Consider the following 23,634-nt stretch of genomic DNA (forward strand, 5'->3'; position numbering starts at 1 on the left):
TAACTACTATTAATATTTTGGCTTGTATTTTACACATTTCCGTAGATTAAAAAAATTTTTTTGAATCATTCAATAAAATTGGCATTATCCTACACTCACAATTTTGCCACTAGTTTTTGTCCCACATCTCAATATTACAATCTTAAAAATTCTTCCCTGTCATCATTCTTTTTTTATTTTTATTTTAAAATTGTTGTTGTTGTTAATGCAGGATTGAACCTAGAGCTTTGAGGATGCTCCAATGCTCCACCACTGAGCTCTACCCTCCCCCGTCATTCTTAGTGGCTGGATGGCATTCCATTATACAAATAAACCATGACTTAATCTACTCTCTATTGCTGGATATTTCAGTAGTTCCCAATTTTTCACTACTCTAAATAATACTTTAATAAGTCTGTTTTCAACTATCTACAACAGCCAAGACATGGAAGCAACCTAAATGTCCATCGACAGATGCCTAGATAAAGAAATTGTGGTGTATATATACATGGAATATTACTCAGTCATAAAAAAGAATGAAATAATGTCATTTGCAGCAACATGGATGGACCTAGAAGTGACCATACTAAGTGACGTTAAGTCAGACAAAGAAAGACAAATATCATATGATATCACTTATATGTGGAATCTAAAAACAAAATGATACAAATGAACTTATTTACAAACCAGAAATAGACTCACAGACAAAGAAAACAAACTATGGTCACCAAAGGGGAAAGGATGGGGGAGGGATAAATTAAGAGTTTGGGATTAACATATACACACTACTGTATATAAAACAAATAAATAACAAGGACCCACTGTATAGCACAGGGAATCATACCATCTTGTAGCAACCTATGATGGAAAAGAATCTAAAAAAGAACATATACATGCACACGTATATAAAACTGAATCACTCTGCTGTATATAACACTGTAAATCTACCATCCTTCAATAAAAATAAATACATTTATAAAGATTTTAAATAAAAATAAATAACTCTGCTTTCAGGGGATTCTCCATATCCATCCACTTATTTCCTCAGGATGAATTTTTCACATTTTAGTCAAGTTCCCATCTTTTGCATATGATGCGTCACTATTTCACCCCGCAGGTGTGTACATTCTAGACAGCTGCGCTTTAGATGATCATCACTCTGAAAACAACTCCTGGCCCACGGGTTGACCTCAGATAATGCAGCATCCTGCCATGTTTTTCAGTCCCACTCAAACCACATTATGTATGTCCTTATATGTGAAGATGACTAAAATCTGAGCTGCTGGTGTTGGCAGTGAAAGCAATTCAAAGGAGAGACTGGCCATCATATTAGTAAAAGATAGAATGCTTCATCATGTAGTGGGGTCACAAAAGATATGTTGCCTGGTTTTAAGACTCATGGGAAACCAGGGCCCTGGCTTTCTCTAGGGCCTGAACAAACCACTTAACCTGTGCGCCAAGATCCATGTGTAAGACCATTCCCACTCACTTCCCACTGAAGAAGTCCACACAGAGTGAAGCAGGAAATCTCAAATAACAGAGGGCCTTGGAGACACAGGCCTTTTTAAACATCTCTACAGTCCCCTGGGCCTCTTGTTCCCTCAAGGTTGTGAGAATTCAACAGGCCACCACCAATTGTCTGGAAGATTTAGTTACACAACAGGAAACAAATGTTTCTGCAAGATTCTTTCACATCAACTCAGGAGTTTATGCTACTGTTTGGTTTTCATAGAATTATTAATGACTCATAAGCTAAAGTCCTGACATCAAATGATTTCTAAGTCATAATGACCTGTTTCAATCTCAGAAGGGGTAGTTGAAGCAGTGAGACACAAAACATCCATCAAAGTCACAGACTCAGTCAAGACCAGAACTGAGTCACTGTAAACCCGAGTTCACCAGCTCAGTTTCTGCCTCTTGGTGCTGGGGGAGGCGGAACGGGAGAGGTGAACAGCTGAGCATGCAGGATGTTTAGGACACTGATATTATAGTTGTGGATACATGTCATTACACATTTGTCCAAACCCATAGGACGTACAGCGCCAAGAGGGAACCCTAATGTGAATGGTGGACTTTGGGTGATCACGATGTGTCCGTGCAAGGTCATCAGCTGTAACAAATGCACCATCTAGAGATGGATGGATGCTGAAAACAGGGGGAGGCCACGCGTGTGCCAGGGCAAAGTATATGGGAAATCTCTCTACCGTCCTCCTAGTTCTGCTGTGAATTTAAAACTGCCCTAAAAATTGTCTTTTTTAAAAAAATTAAGATCTCCACCTAGAAAGATAAAGCCTGCAGACCCCCAGCCACAGGGCCCTGCCCCATCATTTCCAGTGTCAGTGCCGAAGTCCCAACAGAGCCACAGGGCAGGGGACCCAGCAGCCACAGCTACGGGGAAAACAAGGGGTACAGAGAGCTGATCCGGGAAAAGGCACCAATGCCCTGCCAAGCATCAGGCACGTCCTCCCGTCCTGTCTGCTCTTTCCCAACTGACCGCACACCTTACAAAAGGCAGGCACAGCCCATGGAAAACTGTCCAGGGCTTCAAAGAAACAACGTGAGCTGTGGCTCTCGAGGAAGTCTTCTCTAACGATTAATCCAACACCAGACACTCACTGTAGGGCTTCACATCTTCCTTGTTGTATCCATATCTAACTAAAGGGTCAGACAATGTATCCAAGAGAGAAGATTTTAGCCCTCGTGGGATGCTATGAAATCAGATATCTTATAAATTTAATGCCTCCATGTCTTCCTTCCCTTGACCAGCAAGAACTCATTTCAGAACCAAAGAACTGGGGAATTTTTTTAATGACACCAGTAAATATTAAATGTAAAAAAAAAAAAATCCCTTTTAAATGTACCTAAATAGAATGTCTCTTTTTTTAGCATGTATACTCACACTCAAGCATGACATCCACTGGAAATCAAACAACGTTCAAACAAGTCAAAGTGTGGCTGTTGCTGACACTGATTCTTTTCAATATAATTACAACGCTTTCCAAATTTTTCAGATTACACCGGAAAAGTTCACAAGTAAAACTACATGAGATTTAGTTTGGATTGTTTGCATCATACATACTGTTAAATCCACTTTATCAAACACTTATTTATAAGGCAAATTTTCCAGTGAAAGTCAATCCCCATAAAATACTCACTATTTTCTACCTCTTAACAAAAACATGCTATGTCAGTTTGCTGCTAGGTCCATTTATTTTGAGTAGCGTATACTTCTCTCTTATTACATACGTAGGAAAAGCTAGATTCTGATGTGTCAGAGACGGATGAAGTTACTTTAGACAGTACACTTATTTAATTATTCCTGGAAGTCAAACACCAGAGTTCAATACACACATTCACATACACTTACCAGAAACCAGTACACTTTTTAAATCTGAATCCTCACTTTATAATACCTCGTAATTTTAGGTGCCCATTATATTACATTCCTATACACTCATGAGAAAAGGTATAGATCTGCCATGGTTTTGTAACTTATTACAAAATATAATTAATTCTATTAAAGCTGTATCACTTTAAACTCGACTAAACTGCTTTGATTAATCTGTTATAGCCTTTCTTTTTACTGTTTTTAAAAATCTTCCCCAAAATGCAAATTCACACTTACTTGAAATTAAAAACTGTGAGACCTTTTCGGATAGAAAGTAAGGCTGATTTGAATGACAGCTTTGATGAGGACCTCTGTGCTAAACGGAGTCGTAGGATAGGATATTTTTCATTCACTGATTAGCCTATATCGTCATCTCTAAAGTTTGACCCAAGAAAATGTGTATGTATGTAAGTATGTACGTGTATATGTATATTTACATAATATACAAGAATATTTAAAGCATTCATTGACTAAAGTATATTAAAATTAATATTGTTTTTGTTTTCAGAACCATTTCTGAATACTTCCCTAATCCTGGTTAAAAAAAATGCCTTTAAGTTAAAAAAAAAAACAGCAGGTGTGATTAACAGTTACAGATGAATCCTGGTTTACTTGGTCTACCTGGTTTACTTCCCAACAAACAGGAGGGTGCAGGACTAGGTAACAAATCCTTCAGAGATTAGCTGGTTTCCAATTCTCTGCTCTGAACGGTTTTGAAAGTGAAACTAATCAAACTGTCAGCTTACAGTCATTAAGAATAATTTCTGTTGCTAGATCTCAATATGAATCTCGAAAATAATTCAAAGTGACCCTGCTATAACAAAATCCTCTCGCCCGATCTACCTACTTACATGAACAAGTTTCTCAACACACATTTATAAAAAATGAAAAATGGAAATAGACTTGGTGTTTAACCCTGTTTAAGCAGCAACAAATATCTATTCACAGGTACACGAGCTTCTGAAATTTTCTAAAGCCCTGTCGATTTCCCAAATAATACTCCAATAAGTTTTAACAGCAATTCAATTGTATATTAATAATTCTGGTGATAATCCAAGTAGATAAAATTTGGCACTTAGGCCTTTATGGTCCCATAAAATTATAAACAGAATAAAAGTGTCAATTGTATACATATTTTTGTTGCAGAGAAGTTTGATAAGTCACCACAAAAAGACTCTCAAGTTTAAACATGTTATACCAGGATAAGATTCTATGGGGAAATAATGCAAATACCAGTTCAGGAAGAAAAATTAAGCAGGTAACTTTCTCTCAATTTTTTTTAACATTTTTTATTGAGTTATAGTCATTTTGCAATGTTGTGTCAAATTCCAACGCAGAGCACAATTTTTCAGTTATACATGAACATACATATATTCTTTGTCACTTTTTTTTTTCGCTGTGAGCTACTAAACTTCCTCTCAATTAAAGAAAATCCTGTTCATATACTTTTAAATGGACAATGGAGAGTATCAAAAGCCTTAGTATTTGTATTCTATTTCTGATGGATGTCTCTAAAAGATTTTTGTAAGTCTTACAGGTTATTACAAGATATTGAATACAGTTCCCTGTGCTATCCAGTAGGACCTTGTTGTTTAAAAGTTTTGATACATGTGTAACTAATAAAACCATTACAACAATCAAGTTAATAAACAGGCCCATCACGACCCTCACCAAAAAAGTCTTATCTTAAAATGTCAGTATTTACCATAAGGCATAAATTCCCTCCTTCTCAACTGTATACACAAATGCAAAATTTCAGATGTGAATTTACCAATGTGCAAGGAAGTGGTCGATTTTTTAAAATGCATTGACTGGACACACAGCCACACAGATCTTGGAACTTTCTGGCACTGGCTCCTTGTTCAGCGAAAACACTTCCCTAGAACAAGATCTCATAAAGCAGGACCTATGCCTTGTTTTGTTCCCAGCTCTTACCCACTTGGCCAGTTATTTTACAGCACAATCTCCAGAATGATTAAGCCCATCAGCTGACTATGTTGGGCAGGGCATCCTGAGAGCCGGCATCCTCCTCCATTCTGTCATCCTGTTACTCGGGGGCCACTGCTCTGTACACACCTGAAGCACCCCTCCACCTTCCTGGACTTGTAGCTAACCAATGGAAGGGACCCATACAAAGAGATGCAGAGTCTTGAAACAGAAGCAGGTTACATTTACAGGGTGTGGAGAGTCCGACAGTGTCCCCCACACACAAAGAATGGGAAGGTTCTGTGGCTCAGGGGCTTCAGACTCAGTCTGATCAAGGTCAACCTTAGATCTGCCCTTGCAGCTTGTCTGAGCGGGTCACCTGCTTAGTCTCTGAGCCTTATCCCCAGCCTGAAAAATGGGTCTCATTGAGGTGGTTATTGGTATTAAATCAGGTAATACCTATAAAAAGCACTTAGAATAATGCCTGGACATTTGAGGTAGTCAATAAGCATTAGTTGTCCTTTTGTTGTATTATAATACTTTCACCTCTAAGTACTGCTGTGCTGATTAGAAATAAAGCAGATAAAGCACCGACCAGCGCCTGGCAGACATGGTAGTGGTTATGCTTTAATTCACCACTTCTCTCTATTTGGGTCAACACTCTCTGTCCCGCCCACACCCTTCAGAGGGAACCCAGGACGCCCAGCAGCCTGTCACTGATAATTCCTTGACAGTAAGAGATCCCAGTTTAGTTCACCCCTTTCTTGTAAAACCCACCTGTTGCATGAGATGCAGATGGAGGAGGAAAGAAGAAAAGGAGGAAGGGAAAATCCAGGACCATGATACCAAGTGTGGGAAGAAAGGAGAAGTTATGGGTTCCTGAATCTTCCCTAGTGGGGCCAAATTCCCACTCCATGCAGACACCCTTAAAAGCAGTAGCAAACAGGACCCACTGCCTGGAAATGCAGGGAGAGAAGCCATGTCACCCACACAATCATCTTCTAATCAAAAAAGCCCTGAACAGTGTGTTCCCCTTCGTAACTTCCTAAGCAGATGACCACTACCTCAAAAACTCACTGGCTCATCAGACACCCCATTTTAAGAGAAACAGTCCCAAAACATGTCAATATGATATTCAGAGGTTTCTTCTCTCCCTTCCCACTGAAGAGCACCCATAGGCCCCCCGGCAGGGGGGTCCCTAATTTCTACCCACACCCAGCCCCCAGGGCTCAGCACGGAGCAGTCCACATAGCCCCTCCCCGGGGTGGCCCAGAAGACAAGAAACAGGATGTATTCAGGAAGTATCCCAATTTAAAAAATGCCAACTTAATCATAACTCCCCACATATAAAGAGACAAAAGGACAACCAATGGTGCTGGCAGCTCTTGGATTTTCACGACATGCCAGCCTAGGAGGTGGGTTGCAGGGGCACAGGGTGGCCCCCCAGAACGTCCTGACTCAGGCTGTGACCTTGAGCCAGAGCCAACCCAGGCCATGTGACAGCTGCACGTGGCCAGGACTTTGCAGCTGAGAAAGTCCTGTTTTCAATTATTTAATCTGATCCTTATCATCTTTTTAGACACTCAGAGTAGTTATTCTAATATCCATTTTAGTCTTCTGGGGCTTGAGTCACAATTAGGAGACCTGACCCAAATCACATGCCACCTGGGGGCAGGACCAAGCTTTAGACTCCCAAGGTCCGGTGCCAGGATCTCCCTCATCCCTGGCAAAAAGCAAACCACTTCATTTTACCTCCAGATGCTCAGGCATCTTTCCAAAATAAGTAATAATAACTTAAGTATCTGTTTTATCAGATGACAATGACCATCATTTCATAAATAATTTTGTTAAAAAAATCTAAATCCATCATTTCTTAAAAATCACTCTGGAAGATGCTAATAGTTTCTTAATAGTCACTTATTCTACTTTTCTTAATGCTCAGTTTCTTTTGGTATAATTCTCCCCAGTGACATTGCAAAAAAAGTTTAATTTAAATTTAAATAAGCAAAAGTACATATTTAAATAAGCAATGTACATAACCCTTATAAATATCATACACCAAGTAGTTCTTTCCCATGACGACTGCAATCAGACCAGGCTCACTGGATTGTTTTAAATCTTCAAATACAGATCAGCATGCTTTCTTTGCCTTTGTCCAACCTCAAAAGAAAATGCAATTTGTTCTAAAGAAGGTGATTAACATCAATCTCCAAAGGCCTGTTCACCTCCACCTGAAGTGAAAGGTCTTAAAATAAATTATCGCTGACCTGAGTGGCATTTTGCCCCTGAGAACACTAACGCACACAGCCAAGAGATTTGCAAGGGATTTTACACTTTTCACCTCAATCAGATCTCCAGATGCTAAACACGAGAAAAGACAAAAACACAATCCTATCCACAGGATTAGAAACCTTGGAGAAGGCAACATTCTGCCCATCTCTGCTTGTGAGAAAACATGGACAACGTCTCCAATCAATTCATTTCATTCGAGTTCCTCCGAAGCTGAGAACTCTTCCTTCTAATTTACTGTTTCGGGGACTGCAGAACAGCAGTAGCCACGGTGCGTGGCTGGGTTACGCCAACTTCATGATTGTTTTTTTGCATCAAAATGAGAAATGGTACCCAACAGTTAAGCGCACTTGAAGATTATGACTTGGGACCCCAGAGGCTCTGGAGGAATGGAGCACTTTGGGGTCCACGAAGAGCTGAGCCACATCCTAAAACACTGGGGGCCTCAGTTTCAAAAAGCATGAAATGACAGGGCCACCATCTTCACCTTGCGGGACTGCTTTGGTAGTTAACTAACACATAAAGGACCATCACCTAGTGGCATGCACTATTCATATGTCCTTCCCTTGCTCCCGGGAATAGCAGTAAGCCTATAAAATCAGATTACAGACGGCAGAAAACTTGGGCCTGGGGGAACTACACCCTTTGGGGTTTGCAGACATGAAGGAAACACGCAAGCAATGGATCAAGGTTATTCGTGGTCACAGGTCTCCAAGAACAGGGACTGCAGCTCCTACAGACCGAGCACTGTGTTCTCTAGAGGATGACCTGGGAGGGAGACTTTGCCCCTCTTCGCAGTCGAAGAAACTGGCCTCAGTGAGGCAAGACTGACTGTCCCAGGGGACAAATGACACAGCCAGGATGAAAACTCAGCTTTAATCAGCCTATAATCACCTGATAATTAATCAGCCTATAATCACCCTTTAATCAGCCTATAATGCCATTCTCGGGGAATTCACCCAGAGACAGTGGTTTGTAAAAGTTGCTTTTTCATATCGTCCATTATCATAGGTGATCTCCAAAGCAAACCCGAGTTAGAATGTCACCAAACGACCCTCCTCACAGACGAGGCACTGGCTTCACCAAGTTCAAATGACAGGGGGGCCCTTGAATGCAGGTCTCGCAGTCCTAGATTCCCTTCTTTCATGTTGCCCAAGATTCCCCAACCGTGCTCAGCAAAGCCGAGGCATCTCAGGACACAAGGCCTGGGTGCTGGCAGATCACTGTGCGGGGCCCAATTCTCCACCTGGGCTTGCCTTTAGCCGCACCCCTCCCGACCGCCCTACAGCCCCACACATCCAGGGTGACGTCTAGCTCCCCACCCTCGATTCTACGCTGGCCCTGGGACTGGCTGTGACCAGAAGAATAAGGCAGAAGTGATGATGTGCCCCTTCCCAAGCGTACGCCAAGAGGTCTTGGCACCCCTCTGCTCTCTCTTTGGAAACTCAGGCCGCTGGAGGGTGAAGGACCACATGGAGGAGAGACAGCCCCGCTGTCCCAGCCCAGGCCATCCTAGACCAGCCCACGGCCAGCCAACCCCAAAATATCAAGACAGCCCAGCCAAAGTCAGCTGAGTAGATACATACGCAGGAAGTACACAACCCAGTTAGATCAGCAGACTTCCCCCGGCCTCCACCAACAGAACATGAAAGCCAGTAGATGTTTAAGCCATGAAATTTGGGGACATCTGTTACTCAGCAATAGCACATCAAATACCTTGTTTTCCAACTTAGAGTCATTTTTTAAAACCTGCCTTCACAAAATTTTAACTCAAAGATTTTTATGCTTTTCTACCTATGTAAGATTTTGCCTAACCGAAAGATTTTCATGCTTTAGAAAGGAAGTTTGAGAACGTCTGAGCTGGACTGTAATAACCTCCCTGTGGTCTTCCCACTCCTGTGTTCTGCACCTTTAGTGAGCGATGACCGCGTTCCCCGGTGTAACTGGGATGTAAAAGAAATGCACACACGCAACAGTAGCATATGGAACACAGACTCAGATATCAAGACTGGGAACTCTTTATTTTGGCCATCGCCATCCAGGCCCAAAAGATTCAATGCGTTTATAATGATACATAAAATACAGCAAGGTAAGTTAGAATGAGGTGAGAAAAGAGAAGAGGAAACTAGCTATGAGACCAAGAAAAGGAACCAGAATTAAGGTCCGATTGCAGAGATCGTGACCCTGGGCGTTTTGCTGCTTTTTGCACAGAGAGCAGCCACTCTTGCCAACGTGTTCCTATGGGGAAACCTCAACTTCTGCACTCTTATTCCACATGGTTCATGGGGGCTGACCCTACACCTGGTCCAGTGGGCGAACCAAGCCAGGCACGAGGTTAACTGGAGACAAGTGATTTGAGCTGAGTCCAGAAGCCCAGCCGCAGGAGTGGTTTGTACCACTTGGGGAGAGAATTCCTCTTTCCACTGGGCTTGGAGCTGCAGGATTCAGCCTGTAATCCCTTGGAAACACACAGGAAAGATGCTTGGAGAGGAAGACTCAGAATTCCCACGGCAGAAGACCTACACAAACATTTCTCCAGTGAAGACATACAAATGGCCAATTGGCACATGAAAAAAATGCTCAGTATCGCTAATTATCAGAAAAATACAAATCAAAACTACAATGAGGTATCATCTCACACCAGTCAGAATGGCCATCATTCAAAAGTCCACAAATGATAAATGCTGGAGAGGGGTGTGAAGAATAGGGAAGGGAACCCTCCTACACTGCTGGTGGGAATGCAGCTTGGTGCAGCCATTATGGGAAACAGTATGGAGTTTCCCCAAAAGACTAACAACAGACTTACCCTATGATCCAGCAATCCCACTCCTGGATATATCTGGAGGGAACTCTAATTTGAAAAGATACATGCACCCCAGTGTTCATAGCAGCACTATTTAAAATAGCCAAGATATGGAAGCAACCTAAATGTCCACTGACAGATGACTGGATAAAGAAGCTGTGGTGTATTTATATAATGGAATACTACTCAGCCATAAAAAATAATAAAATGATGCCATCTGCAGTAACATGGATGGACCTGGAGATAGTCATACTAAGTGAAGTAAGTCAGACGAAGATAAATATCACATGATATCACTTATATGTGGAATCTAAAAAAATGACCCAAACGAACTTATTTACAAAACAGAAACAGACTCACAGACATATAAAACAAACTTATTGTTACCAAAGGGAAAAGTGGGGGAAAGGGATAAATTGAGAATTCACAATTTGCAGATACTAACAACTATATATAAAATAGATAAACAACAAGGTCCTACTGTATAGCACAGGGAACTACATTCAAAATCTAGTAATGGCCTATAATGAAAAAGAATATGAAAAGGAATATATATATATATATATATATATATATATATATATATATATATACATATATATATATATACACACACAACTGAATCACTACAGTGTACACCAGAAATTAACACAATATTGTAAACTGACTATACTTCAATAAAAAAAGAACTCCCATGACTGCACTGAGCCTCTGGGACCAGTGGTGCCACCCACAGCCTTCTCTGTAACAAGAGCCAACAAATTCCCTGCTTGACGAAAGCCAGCTGGACTGAGGTTCTCTGTTCGAGAAAGCTCTAACCACTACAGCACACACATCTGAATCTGGCATTCTAACAGCCAACAGAACGAGGAAGACTAGGTGGGTTATACAATTCACTGTGTCCACCAGGAAACACTGAGGGCACAGGAGACTCACACCTTTTCCTGGAACTGAGATCCAGCAGGAACGCTCCCCAGGTTATTATAAAGGTTCTGCATTGTGTAAGAAAAAAATCACTCAACATCTTTCTAAGTAACATGACACACCACTTGAAATGCTTTTGCAAGTGCACACCTCAACACAGGTGGATGGCATTCCATCAAGGCATCAATCAGGAAAAGGCAACCTGCATCTGTGTACACGGGCGTGCACCCCGTGCTCAGAGGACTGGGCTTTGTTAGGAATGGAGATAGCTTTGCCTCCCAAACCTCCCATCCATCATCTCGGCCCAGCTTTTATTAGCTCCTGGGGAGCGATGAGAATATCATATCCTCTCAGTGTGGTTCAATATACGGTTATCACTTATTACTATCAACGCTCAGCCCCTGAAATAAGGCTTATCTGTGTTACCGATACTTAAGCAAAAAATCTCATCCTCGATGGTCCAGTTGCTGCAGAGTCTGTGGTGGCAGCTGTAGGTGGCAATGACATTCACAAGTTCAGAGGCAGTGAGCTGCTTCTGTGCACGTCTGAGCAGAGGCAGCCTACGACCAACGTGGGATGCCCCTATGATCCTTCTGACACCCCTGCACACCCACTTCCCTTTGACAAGCACCTTCATGCTGTGTCAGACACTGTCTCAGATTTGACCCACTGCTCGAGACGTTTCTCTCACTCTCTTCTATCTAAAATGACCCACAGATCCAGGGCTCATTCCCTTACCCCATGTTATCTGACAAACTAATTTGAACTCAGATGACAATCCTCACACTCTCTGGGCATCTGGAGAGACCTGCTGGATCCCTGAATCAAACATCTTCATTGCATGAGGGAGAAATCAGACATCTAAGGATGTCAACTGATTGAGGTGACAGGGAGTTGGGGATGTCATATTTAAGACGACTTAATGAGCCACCTCTCCCAGAGATGACATTTCATAAGCACCTTTCTTCCTTGGTCAAAATGATGAGCTGGTAGAAATTTCAAGTGCTTTAATAGACTGGTATGCCCACTCTGAGGTTTGTAAGTCTTTTAGGAACCACTGTAATAAAAGTGCCAGGCTTCTGGCCCATGCCTAGGGGGCCCCTAAAACAAATTATTCTCCAGTGTCCGTGTTTCTGTGACCATCAGATAGGAATAAGCGCTGGAAAGTAATTTTCCCAGTATCATCACGTCTCATTATCTTCTCTGAATAAGTCAACTAAAATTGGGCTCCCAGCTGCAAATTTCAAGATCTAAAGTGATCTGTGTTCTGCATCTCTGAAACATCTTTATTCTTTTATAATACCTGAAAAATTCCAGACTCATATCACATTTGTGGGAGGTCACTAAGGTGAAAGATGGATACAAAGCAGTGAGGTTTCTAGAAAATACCACGTTTCATAGTTCATTTTCTCTTCCGACATCAGAAAGCCTCTGCTTCCTAAGAGAAACACTCTCCAGTCAATTATAGTTTGGGATGTAAAACTTCATGTAATGACCCTCAGATGCTCTCTTAACACTAGTCAAGAAAGATGTGACAAACTCTTCAACGGGCAGGGTCTCTCAGCCATTGCTAATTTCCTACCAGTACTCTCTCAACTTTCATTAGCATCAGGATCATCTGAAGTGTTTCCTTACCGGTTTCTGTGGCTCCCTTCCAGAGACTGACTCAGTACTGCTGTGGGGCCAGGAATCTGCATTTTTAAGAAGAGCTTCAGGTGACTCCAATGCAGATGTCCAACACTGCCTTTCATGGTAAGAAGCAGTGCTGGCTTTTGGTGGTGCCAATTCTGAGGTGATCACTTTGTGACTTTCAGGGGATTTTTTCCTTTTAAAACATCATATTGGCCATATGTTTATAACATATATATGTGCATAACCACATCTACATACACATCACCAAAGGTCCCCCAGGCAACTCAGCTATCAAAGCCAGGGACCCAGAAAGGGGAACTATGAGCTTGAACAACATGAAATTGTCAATATTCAACCCTTTCTGACATGGAAACAGTGTGCGGGTGTGGTTAATCCTACAAAGGACATGGACAATGGCAGAGCGGACCGACCCCCTCTTCCTCATGACTGAACAGACACAGCCCTGCTCCCTCAACAGACCTCCTAACATTGGCATTGGTCCACCTATTTAGCCTTTACAATAATCCCGCAAGGTATTTTTCCAGAAAAGTGAACTAAGGCTCCGAGAAATTAAAAACAGGCCCAAGGCCACATGGCTGTTCAGTGGTGACCACAGAATCCCAAATCAGAACACCTGATCTGCCAGGGGACCTCTGCCCTTCTTGCCTCCCCCCAGGGGACCCAAAGCTGATGTCTGGGCCACAACACCCTCCATCTGTCCTAGTCCCCCTGCAACTGGCCAGGCCCTCACTCCAACCCTTCCGAGGGTCAGTAACACAGACCTCTCAATGAGCTCTCCACAGGAGCTCTCTGGCCACTGGCTGGAAAGAAAGGGAGGCGCCTCTCTAAAAAGCCACACAAATGGGAGGAAAATGGTAACTGACAGAGAAAACAGTGCCAAGACCCCCATAACATACACACAGGACATAATGCCAGGGGATGACCACGGTAGGGACGTCACACCACAGCCAGAGGTCTGGGTATCAAAAGTCAAGCACGTGGAGGACACAGATGGTGAGGCTGTTGTCAAAGCAGCCTCTTTTTATCAAGTTTCATCACTTGAGACAATGCCACAGTGAGCACGCCTGCAATACTGGAGATAAGCGGATGGTAAGCTGAAGTCTGAGCTCCGTGCAGGTATAATTAATTTCATTCTACATTAGAAATAAAAACAGTGGAGATAATATAGAGTCTTCCCTGCCATGGAAACCTCTTCTAGTGCTATCATGGTTCTTTTAATATACCAGTGACTAAAATCAAATCCACCTAGAGTAGAGACATGGTTAATCTAACACACTGTAGATTTCATTTTTTCAGAGATCAGTATTACACCAAAATTCTACTTTATGGCAGTAACTGATTTATACATTTTTATTATATGTGATAAAATTATAGGCTTACCTTTACACATTTAATTAACAAAAGATAATGCTTTTTGCTTTAAATTTAGCAGCTGAATCTCTACACGCCTATGAATTGCTAAGGGTACCGAACACAAACCCACAAGCTGGGCCTATTGTTAAGGTTATTACAAATGCTTAGAAAAATTGAACTTGATTGAAAGAAAGAAAAAAAAACAGCAATAAGCATCAGTAATTTGGTTTTTTCTTCCCTGAGGGAACTTTATTCACTTATTCATTAATTCAACAAATATTTATTAAGTTTATTCATTTATTACATGATGATGACATCCTAAACACTGTGTAGGAATTTGATTTTACACATTATCAGTATTTAGTTTAAAAGGAATGCTGTAGACAATTTTATAATATTTATGTAGCGAGAACACCACAATAACTTCAAGCATGTGGTTATGACATGATTTAAAGTAACTCAAACTTCTCCACATGAGAAGAGAGATGAAACAGGACCCATCAAAACTGGACTGCAGAAAGGGTGTGCTCCAGTCCCCCAGTGTGGGGTCAGAAGCCCGCCCGACACCCTGTTTTAATTCCCAGGGAGAAAGAAGTACCGGGCCTCTGACTTCCAAAGGAACCCAAACTAAAACATGTGCTTTTCATGGTCTGTCACAAATCTGCTTTCTGCATATTGAGTAGGACGGAGATTAAAACTAATATTCACCCATCTGAAAACAAACTGACTCTGTAAGCTTTTCCCCGCTCTGCAGGCCATAAAAAGCAAAAGGTTTTGCTTCTGCTTAGGCTGTTGTAGTTTTAAATAAATCACTCTGTTAAATGGTCGTCTTTTCCTCCAAGGGAGATTCTAAAAACTTACCTGCTTTGACAAGTCTCTGACACCTCTACTCCCATCCTGTCTTGGCTGCAGGTCCTGGATCATTGATCATCTCATTGATCATCGTAGGTGGTTTTTCTCTGCTCCCCCTACCCCCACCCCACCACAGCAGCCCCAGGGCCAAAGTAAGTGGCACAGCCTTTCTAGCAGAACTTCCACCCTCCCCTCGCCTCCAACTCAGGGCCCACACCCGGAACTTCGTAGAAGTTCTTAACAACTCATTAGTCTTCTCAGTTTGAAGAAGAAAAATGGACTGAATCAGACTTCCATGCAAATCTGGATGACTTCCTGAATAACACACCTGAACCAGCAATGCTGGAGAAGTCATCTCCTGCAGATGCGAGAAGGTATACGTGCACCTCATGTCTGTGTCACACACCTGCACGTGGCCAGTCTTCCTGTCCACTACCGGAGGGCCTATGGAGAAGGCCCCAGAGGTTACCATGAACTGTTAGTTAGTGGGCAGATATACATGATTTCTTCTAGTCCCATTGCTAGACACGGAATAGCAGTAACTTATGATAACAGCCCAAAACAAGAAGAAGAAATGAGAAAGATGATCACAGAGGAGTCTGCCATTGTCTTGGGGTCAACGCTGAGCTAAAACAGAGTGAACTGAAGAACTTAACTTTACATGATGCGTTACAAGCAGAGCAAGGTCCACTCGATAGCGTGCCTTCCCGCATGTGGCTGTGCTTCCCTGGCGCTGCCCAGTGGGTCACCTGGTGATGGGCTGTCCCTCAAAGCAGGAGGAGCAAGAAGCTGGAGGCTCACCTGCCTCGTGGAAAGCACTAAGCCCGCCAATAACTCCCTGAAAGCCTGGGGACAATGTTTTCCAGATTAATCTGTTAAGTGACGTCACAATTGCTTTTGTTTAGCTGGAGCGTTAAATGACAGAGAGGCCATGAGCGTTTTTTGATATATCTATTTTGAAGAGATATATATTGAAGATTTTAGGACACACATCATCAGTACTTTAAAGAGACAGATATTGAGAAGCTTTTCTTTTCTATTTGGAAGTTAAGTTCATTTCCAAATGCAAAGTTTCACATTTTCACTTTAAAATTCCAAATTTTATGCACATTAATTTCCAGTTCTCTAAGAAAGTCCTTGCTTCTTTCGATTTCAGTAGCTTTTGAAACTTAATAATCGGACAACTTTCTAAAGTATGGTAAGTATATCTTTCTTATTTTTGCCCATTTCCACCCCAATGCCTCCCAGGCCCCTAAAGAGGCCTTACAAACAGTAAGTGTTCAATAAACATTCACTTGAATTAAAGGCATTAATTTAATAGCACATAATAGGCTATGTGCTTATGATACCAAGCTAACAAATATCTTCTAAACACAATATCAAGCCAGAGACATTTCCAATGGCTAATCATTAGTGTAAAATTTAATTAACACTTTTCATGGTGGTAAGTAAAACGATAGGAAACTTTTTTCATTTGAGTGTTACAACTGGCTGGATCAAATATCTTCCCCAGATAAGACCATTATTTGAAATGTCACGCTGGCGGTTCTGTCTAACAGGCTGAGAATCGCAGCACCGTCACATCAGCTGTTCGTGATTTTGGCAGCGTTCGCCGGGGGCTAATGAGTGCATGAACGTGAGTTATATTCTCAACCCTGGTTCCCTTTCAGCTCTTGTCAGGTGGAGGTCTCAGTCCTCTTAGAACTCACACTCTGTCCAGCATCCCAAGCTCCTGGAGGGCTGGTTCCAGCAGCGACTGCTGCTCCCACCACCCCCAACTCTCATCGGGGAGTTTCTGATTCCATCCGTCTGGGAGGGGACAGGAGTCTGCCTGTCTACGAGCTCCTGAGTGATGCTTAAGCCACTTTAAGTGATGCTTCAGGGACCACACTTTAAGGACTACTCTTTTAGAGCAAAGTTTCTCAAGATGTAGTCACAAACCAGGATCCCCTGGGGATGCTGTGGGACCCTTCAGGGACCTCGGACAGCAGAGTCACCGTGGCCGGCCATAGAGACCAGCGCTGGGAAGGACTACCCCTGGTGGCCCTCGGGCACAATCGGTTTTGAGAAGCACAGGGATAAACACAGCTGGCTGTTAGCCCCGGTTGGGTACCCCAACGCCCTCCCCAAGGCCACCTAAAGCCGTTCAAGTGCAGGAGGTCAGCCTGATCCACCTCCCATTTGTCACTCCTGATCGTCCTCCCTTAACTCTCTGTACATTTCACCCTGAAGAAGTTACCGGCAGTGACCCCCCCACCCCCGCCAGGATCTGCAGAACCTATGTTTTTTCACCTGAGCACACATAGCCCTTCCCTTCTCACGCCTCTGTTCTTTTCTTTTCCTCTCCCACGTCCCCACCCCGTAATCATGCCCTGGCCTTGCCAGCCGCCCCTGGACGGTGGGGGACCACAGACGACCACGGTTGATGACTAAAGCTCTCCTGCTCCCAACCAACACCAGCCCTACTTACTATTTTTCTCTGTTGAGTTTTTCCAAGCAACAGTGTCAACTCAGGCTTCTGATGCTAAACCACTATAGTATTTTAGGAACCCAAGAAGCTGCATCCTCTTATATGGGGAGGTTTGTTATTTTGTATCTTTTTTAAACATTTTCTTAGTGAGTTTGAAAAACATGATCAAACCTTCCCTCACTTACAAAATCAGCTTATTAATGTGTTGGATTCCTAAAGGCAAGAAGCCCACTGATACATGAGACTGAAAAATTTTGTCAGAAAGTTGGTTTTCTAAGAAAAGAATCCTAGAATTAAAAAATATGGTAGATAACACCGTTAAGAGAAATGCTTTACTGTTGAAAAAGTATGTTACCACTAATTAAAGTGCCTGACCTCTAACTGAAAACTGTCTTAGGACATTTAGATAATACACCATCATTCTAGAAAACTAAACCTAAAACAAAACTGACAGAAGACAACACTTCATCCAAAACAGTGCCTCGACTGAAACATATACACAGGTAGCAATTCCTAGAATGTATTTCAATTGTTATGAAACTATGACAATTTTAAATAAAGCCATCAGCTTTTCTAGAGTTGTCACAGAAATACTGAAATTCTAAAACCAACTTTTTCCACAATGCAAGGCTGTGTTTGACTCATACATGCTTATATAATCTGAAGACATAATTCAGGTTACTTGTTCATTAAGGAAAGTTCATTTAGAATCATTCAAATTACATACCTATCCATACATCCTATTCCTAAGTAACCTCTCTACTTAAAACCTGTAAAGTAACCCTTTGAAAGATGATATGAACAATTGATTATGCTCAAACAATACTTCTTTAAACCCACGTAACGCTGAAAATATTAATGTGATTTCTTGGCGTGTCTTTGTCATGCACGCTGATTTAAACTTGCAGTCTTTTCATCAGATCCGTTATCAGTCTAGCTTAGGCACCTCAAAAATGTAAAATGTCATGACTCTAGTTATTAGCAGAAGAAAAAAATAAGTCAAACTGCTCAACAAATCTATTCACACTCTTTGTAAAGTGTACTTTAAAATTTTGTATTTTGAAATAATTTTAGACTTACAGGAGAGTTGCATGAACAGTAAAAAGATTTCAAGTACATGCTTCACCTGACTCCCCGTGATGTCATAATCTCACATAATCAGGGTCAAATTATCCAAAACTAAGAAGCTCAACACTGGGACAATGCTACTAACTAAATTATAGCCTCTCTTCAGATTTCGGCTGCTTTCCCACAAAAATCCTTAAAAGAGTATTTCAAAGAATAAATTTCTCAATAAGAGCTCCAAATTCACAAGGTATACTTTAAGGTTTAATCTCCTCCAAATACTGTAGTGGAAACAAAGGGCCACTCTGTTTGTATCTGTATTTCTGCGAACCAAAGCTTGCTTGCCGGAACCTAACACATCAGCCTCATTATAAAGTAAAACCGAACACTTTGTTGTGTAATATATACTATGATTTGGCTTTTAAGAAAATGGGTCAAAGAGGAATGATTTGCCAGCTATTTGGCTTCTCACTGTGGAAAAGAGAATTCCAAGCAGCAGCAAAATGATTTAATTTTGTTCCTCACATCTTCCTTGTATACCTTTTAACAAAAGTTATTTTTAATGATCAATAAAAGCCTAGATAGAAAGCAGAAAGTGAACATCCCATATTTTGCCTAACAAATTAGAAACTAAAAATGGAAGGTGATTTTTAAAGTGGAATGTTTATCATAAATTAAAATCTTCCTGGACAAAAAAAAAAAGACTTCTTTTCTTTTTTCTCTAAATGTGTTGCACATTCTGTTTCTGATGTCTGGCATCCAAATTATGTATCACACCCTCCAGAAATGATTAATCAACAATCACATCAATTCTGAACTCATTCCAAAACAGGATATGAGGGTGCAGAGGAGGGACTAGCAAAGGATAAATCTTAGTACACACAAAAAAACTCCACTGATTATATAAAACCTGATGACCGAGTCCATCAGGCAGCCTAAGGTGAACTGGTGGTGAAACTGTTAATTTCAGAAGAAGGGACGATGCAAGCCCCTCTAACAATCTAATAATCTCTCCTCCCCCTCACTTTTTTGTCTGCCAGGTAAGTACAATTTAAATGTTTGCAAATAATCAGGATTCACATTAGTAATTTATTCAACAAAGAGTGAGTGTCTGTTAGGGCTACAGCTCTATGTTAAGTATTTTATCAGAACCAAGAAGGAAAAACAACTGACTTTGCCCTCAAGCAGCTTACAGTCGAGTTCCTCTAGCTCTAAAATGGTCCCCATGTCAGGTGACAAGTATTTCAACCAGTAGAATCATAAAGAGAAGTGTCAGTGTCACTCATAACATTACAACTAACTTTCCCAACATACAAAAAAGTGTCTTTTCCAAAGCATTAAGTGCCTCACCCACATACTACCTGAAATTCGAAGTGCAGAGGAAAAGCATACTGCCTTGCAACATATCTGATCCTTGCACACACAAAATTTGCCAACTTCAATTTTTTTTAATTTCATCATTTCTAAGCACTCTCTATGGAATACTGCCCTTCATTTCCTGTTTGTCCTCTAACATACTAGGATAGCTCTGCCTTTCCAAATAAAAGAAGGCACAGCTCAATTGATGGCATGATAACAAACAAATAGAATGATATATATCCTCCAAAAGAAAAATCTGGCTAAAATTTAGTTTAAAAAAATTTTTAAGTCTCTTTTGAATAATTTAAATAAGCCTTAACAAGGACACAGGTCAGTACTACCTCAGCCAAAATCCCTTTTAATGATGAGACACCGATCATTTAAATAAGCTACATAAATATTTGTTTCCATCCCATGGACCACAACTTAAAAATCCACCAAAATGCTTTCTGACACAGCTTAACTTGAAACAAATCCCAGGAAGGGAGCTATGGATCTTAATAAAGAGAAAACCATCACTAAGGCCCTCATACTTGGCTTCTAACACTACTGAGTTACAAGGCTCTAAAACTGGCGAGTCTACTCTATAATTCACTAATAAGAAAGAACGCAGGCCAAAATCCACATCAATTTTATAGCAGACAGCAGTGCATCATTCTGTTAAATCCTCCGGAGCACGTGCAATTACCAGACAGTTAAGGACACATTAAACTCAGGAAAAGGGTATTTCTCTATTGAACTTGACAGCACTGAGCGAGCGGCGGCGGCCAACTGTGGTCAAGGGTCCTGCGACTCAGCGGCTTGTGGGGCTCGGCCTCTGCGCCTGCGTGTCCCCCGGGCTCCGGGAAAGTCAAGATGTAAGTTTCCACAGGTCATACAGCCAAACGCAAACGTCTCCAATGTTTTAAAATAAGCATTTTACTGTCAGTGTGAGTCTCTTTCAGCAAAAAAAGTTCAACTTACTCATTCCTCCCGAATAAACACAGAACCCTGTTTTGAAACCCAAGTTTAAGGTCAAATCTAAGGCATCTTATTAAAAGGAAAACAAGCCCAGTGCCACCATTCTATGTGGACCTCAGTGAACCTGATACCCACGAGACATAAAGTGTGCAACTGTGCAAGCCCTAGCTGCCGTCCATCCAAGTGTGTGCTGCGGGGAACACGGTGCGGGGCTCGCCCCTCGCCTGACCCAGGAGTCCCGTCCCCGCGTCCTCCCGCCAGGAGCTCTCCGGGCCCAAAGGCCCCGCGAGCTGCAAGCACATGCACTCGCAGCCACTGCCACTTCCTTTCCTGCCCCCCAGGGACCGCGGGCGGCGGGGCAGGCTGACCATCGCCCGTGGCAGGGAGCTCCGCGGGGCCGAAGGTGCGGAGGTGGAGCCCCGGGGCCGCAGGGTCACGGCGGCCCCGGGGCTGGGGCCCGGTCATCCCTCCTAGCTGCCCGTCCTCCCGCCGGGACCGACGAGGACGCTGCCTCGGCTCTACCGGGCTGCCTTGCGACCGCGGGGACGAGCCCGGGTCACGGCGGCCACGGGTGGGGCGGCGGCAGGACAGGGAGTGAGTGATCGCCGCCACCGGAGCTGCTGCCGAGTCGGGCGATCGCGCGGGCTCAGCCGGCACGGCGACACGGCCCGGCCGCCACTCGGGGTGGAAAGGACCGCGCAGCGCCCACGCCCGGCGGCCGGCGGCTGCAGCTCCGAACTTCAGGCAAAGTTTTCTGCTGTTGCTCTCGGAGCCGGCCCGGGACTCCGAGTGGCGCCGTCCGCTCCGACACGGAGGAAGGGGACACCCCGCGGAGGGCCGAGGGCCGAGATTGGAGCCCGGCTCCGAGGCCAGCGCTCAAGGCTCATCCGCTCGGCCCTCCCGAGCGCTAGGTGCTCGCCCTCCTCGCCGGCCCCGCGCCCGCGCAGGGGACCGACAGACACCATGTCCGGCCCGCCGCGCCCCCTCCTTTGACCCGCCGTACGCCGGCTTGGGCTCTCCCACCCGCGGAGCTGCCCGCGTCCCGAGCCCCCTCCGGCCCACACGCCCCAGGCCACGGCAGGCGCGGCCCCGCTTACCTGAAAACGTGTCCCCCGCCGCAGTTAGTAAAAGTCCAGCCAAAGTCGCCAGGCAAGTACCAAGTCGGCTCATGGTGCTGAGTGCGCGCCGGGCCGCTCCCCGGTGGCGCTGGGTGAGCGCGAGGGCGGAGGGCGGCCGGGAGCTTTGCTTTCCAGGCGGCGAGAAGAGGCGGGTGAACAGCCAAAAACAGAGCCAAACCCCCAAAGTGCCAACAGTTGCTGAAGTCCGAACTCCGGCGGCTCCGAGCCAGGGCAGAGGGTCTGCGTCCTCCCGCCCTGTCGCCGGCCCCGCTCAGACCTGGCGCGGCTGCCAGAGGGAGCGGAGGGCGCGCCCGCAGAGCCAAAATCCGCCCTCAGTTCCAGCGGCTGCGTCCGCCGCCGCTCTCCTTCCCCGACTCGGGACCCGAGCCGCCGGCGCCGCGGTGGCCGGAGCCGGGGCCGGGGCTGCGGCCGCGCGCGTCCCGCCCGCCGCCTCTACGCCGGCAGCCGAGCAAGCCCCCGGGCGGCGGCGCGCCGATGGCCGAGCCCGCGCCGGCTGCGCGCGGGGCTCCTGCTCCCCGACTGACTGGCGGTGCCCCGCAGGCCGGCTGAAGGGAGAGCCCACGTCACGGCCGCCCGCGCCGCTGCGGCCCACTAGAGGGCGTGAGCACCCGGCCCCGCTGGCCCGAGCCCCGTGCTCCGTGGCCACGGCGCCTCGGGGGGAGCCGAGCGGGGGGCGGCCGCGGGGGCGGCGTCACTGCGAGGAGAGCGGCGGCCGGGCGGCGCCACCCGCTCCCCTCGCGCCACGCCGCGGCTTCGGTTTCGCGGCCGGCTTCCGGGAGGGGAACCGCGCGCGCGAGGGGCCGCACCACGGCCAGAAGTTTGTCCCGGGTCACGGGCCACCAGGAGTTTGCGAGAGCGGCGGGCGGGACCAGCGGCCTGCAGCCCGGCGGGCGGACGAGGCGGCTCCGTCCCGGCTCCGGACGCTGTCAGCGAGCGGGGCCGGCGGCATCCGGAGCCGCAGGGCCCGCGATCCCTGGCGGCTGCGGGCCACCCCAGCCGGGAGATCGGGAGGCTGCGAGGGACTGCCGGCTTCTCTCGGGCGCGGACGTAGCGAAGTTGGCGGGCGCCACGGGAGGGAGCGGGGGCCGTGGGCACCGCGACCTCGTAGCGCGCCAGCCTCCTGGCCGGCCCCGCGGGGCACCCGCCCTCCCGTCCCTGGAGCCCCGCACCCGCACGCTCTGCCGCTTCATTGCGCCCCCACCGTCCCGGGTGGGCCCGAGCGAGCCGCGGGCGAAGCACGGAAGGCGGCGGTCACACCGAAAGGAGGGTTTGGACCTACATAACCTGTGATTTCTGCATCTGGTGCAGTGTTGGGAAACGCGGGAGGAGGAGGCGTGGGTAATCAAATAATGTCTTGAAATACATAATTTACGATTCGGGGTCTGGAATGCCTATTGCATTAAATGAATAAAAAAGCTTCCAATGCTTCGGTAAAGAGGTTCACTTTGTAAAATTGGGGTAAAAAAAGTGATCC

General features: G+C 44.9%; 1 protein-coding gene across 3 annotated transcripts in view; it reads right to left on the minus strand.

The window, feature by feature from the left end:
* PTPRM (protein tyrosine phosphatase receptor type M) overlaps positions 1 to 22,717 on the minus strand; it is a 604,888-nt gene extending 582,171 nt beyond the window's left edge. For all 3 annotated transcript variants that reach the window (XM_032467107.1, XM_032467106.1, XM_032467108.1), the window contains exon 1: positions 22,119 to 22,717. In XM_032467107.1, the coding sequence (XP_032322998.1) occupies positions 22,119 to 22,191 (73 nt within the window). In that variant the 5' untranslated portion in view covers positions 22,192 to 22,717. The remainder of the gene's footprint in view (positions 1 to 22,118) is intronic.
* Between the last annotated feature and the right edge of the window lie 917 nt (positions 22,718 to 23,634).

Source organism: Camelus ferus, chromosome 24 (genome assembly GCF_009834535.1).
Source record: "Camelus ferus isolate YT-003-E chromosome 24, BCGSAC_Cfer_1.0, whole genome shotgun sequence".
Taxonomy (NCBI): Eukaryota; Metazoa; Chordata; class Mammalia; order Artiodactyla; family Camelidae; genus Camelus; species Camelus ferus.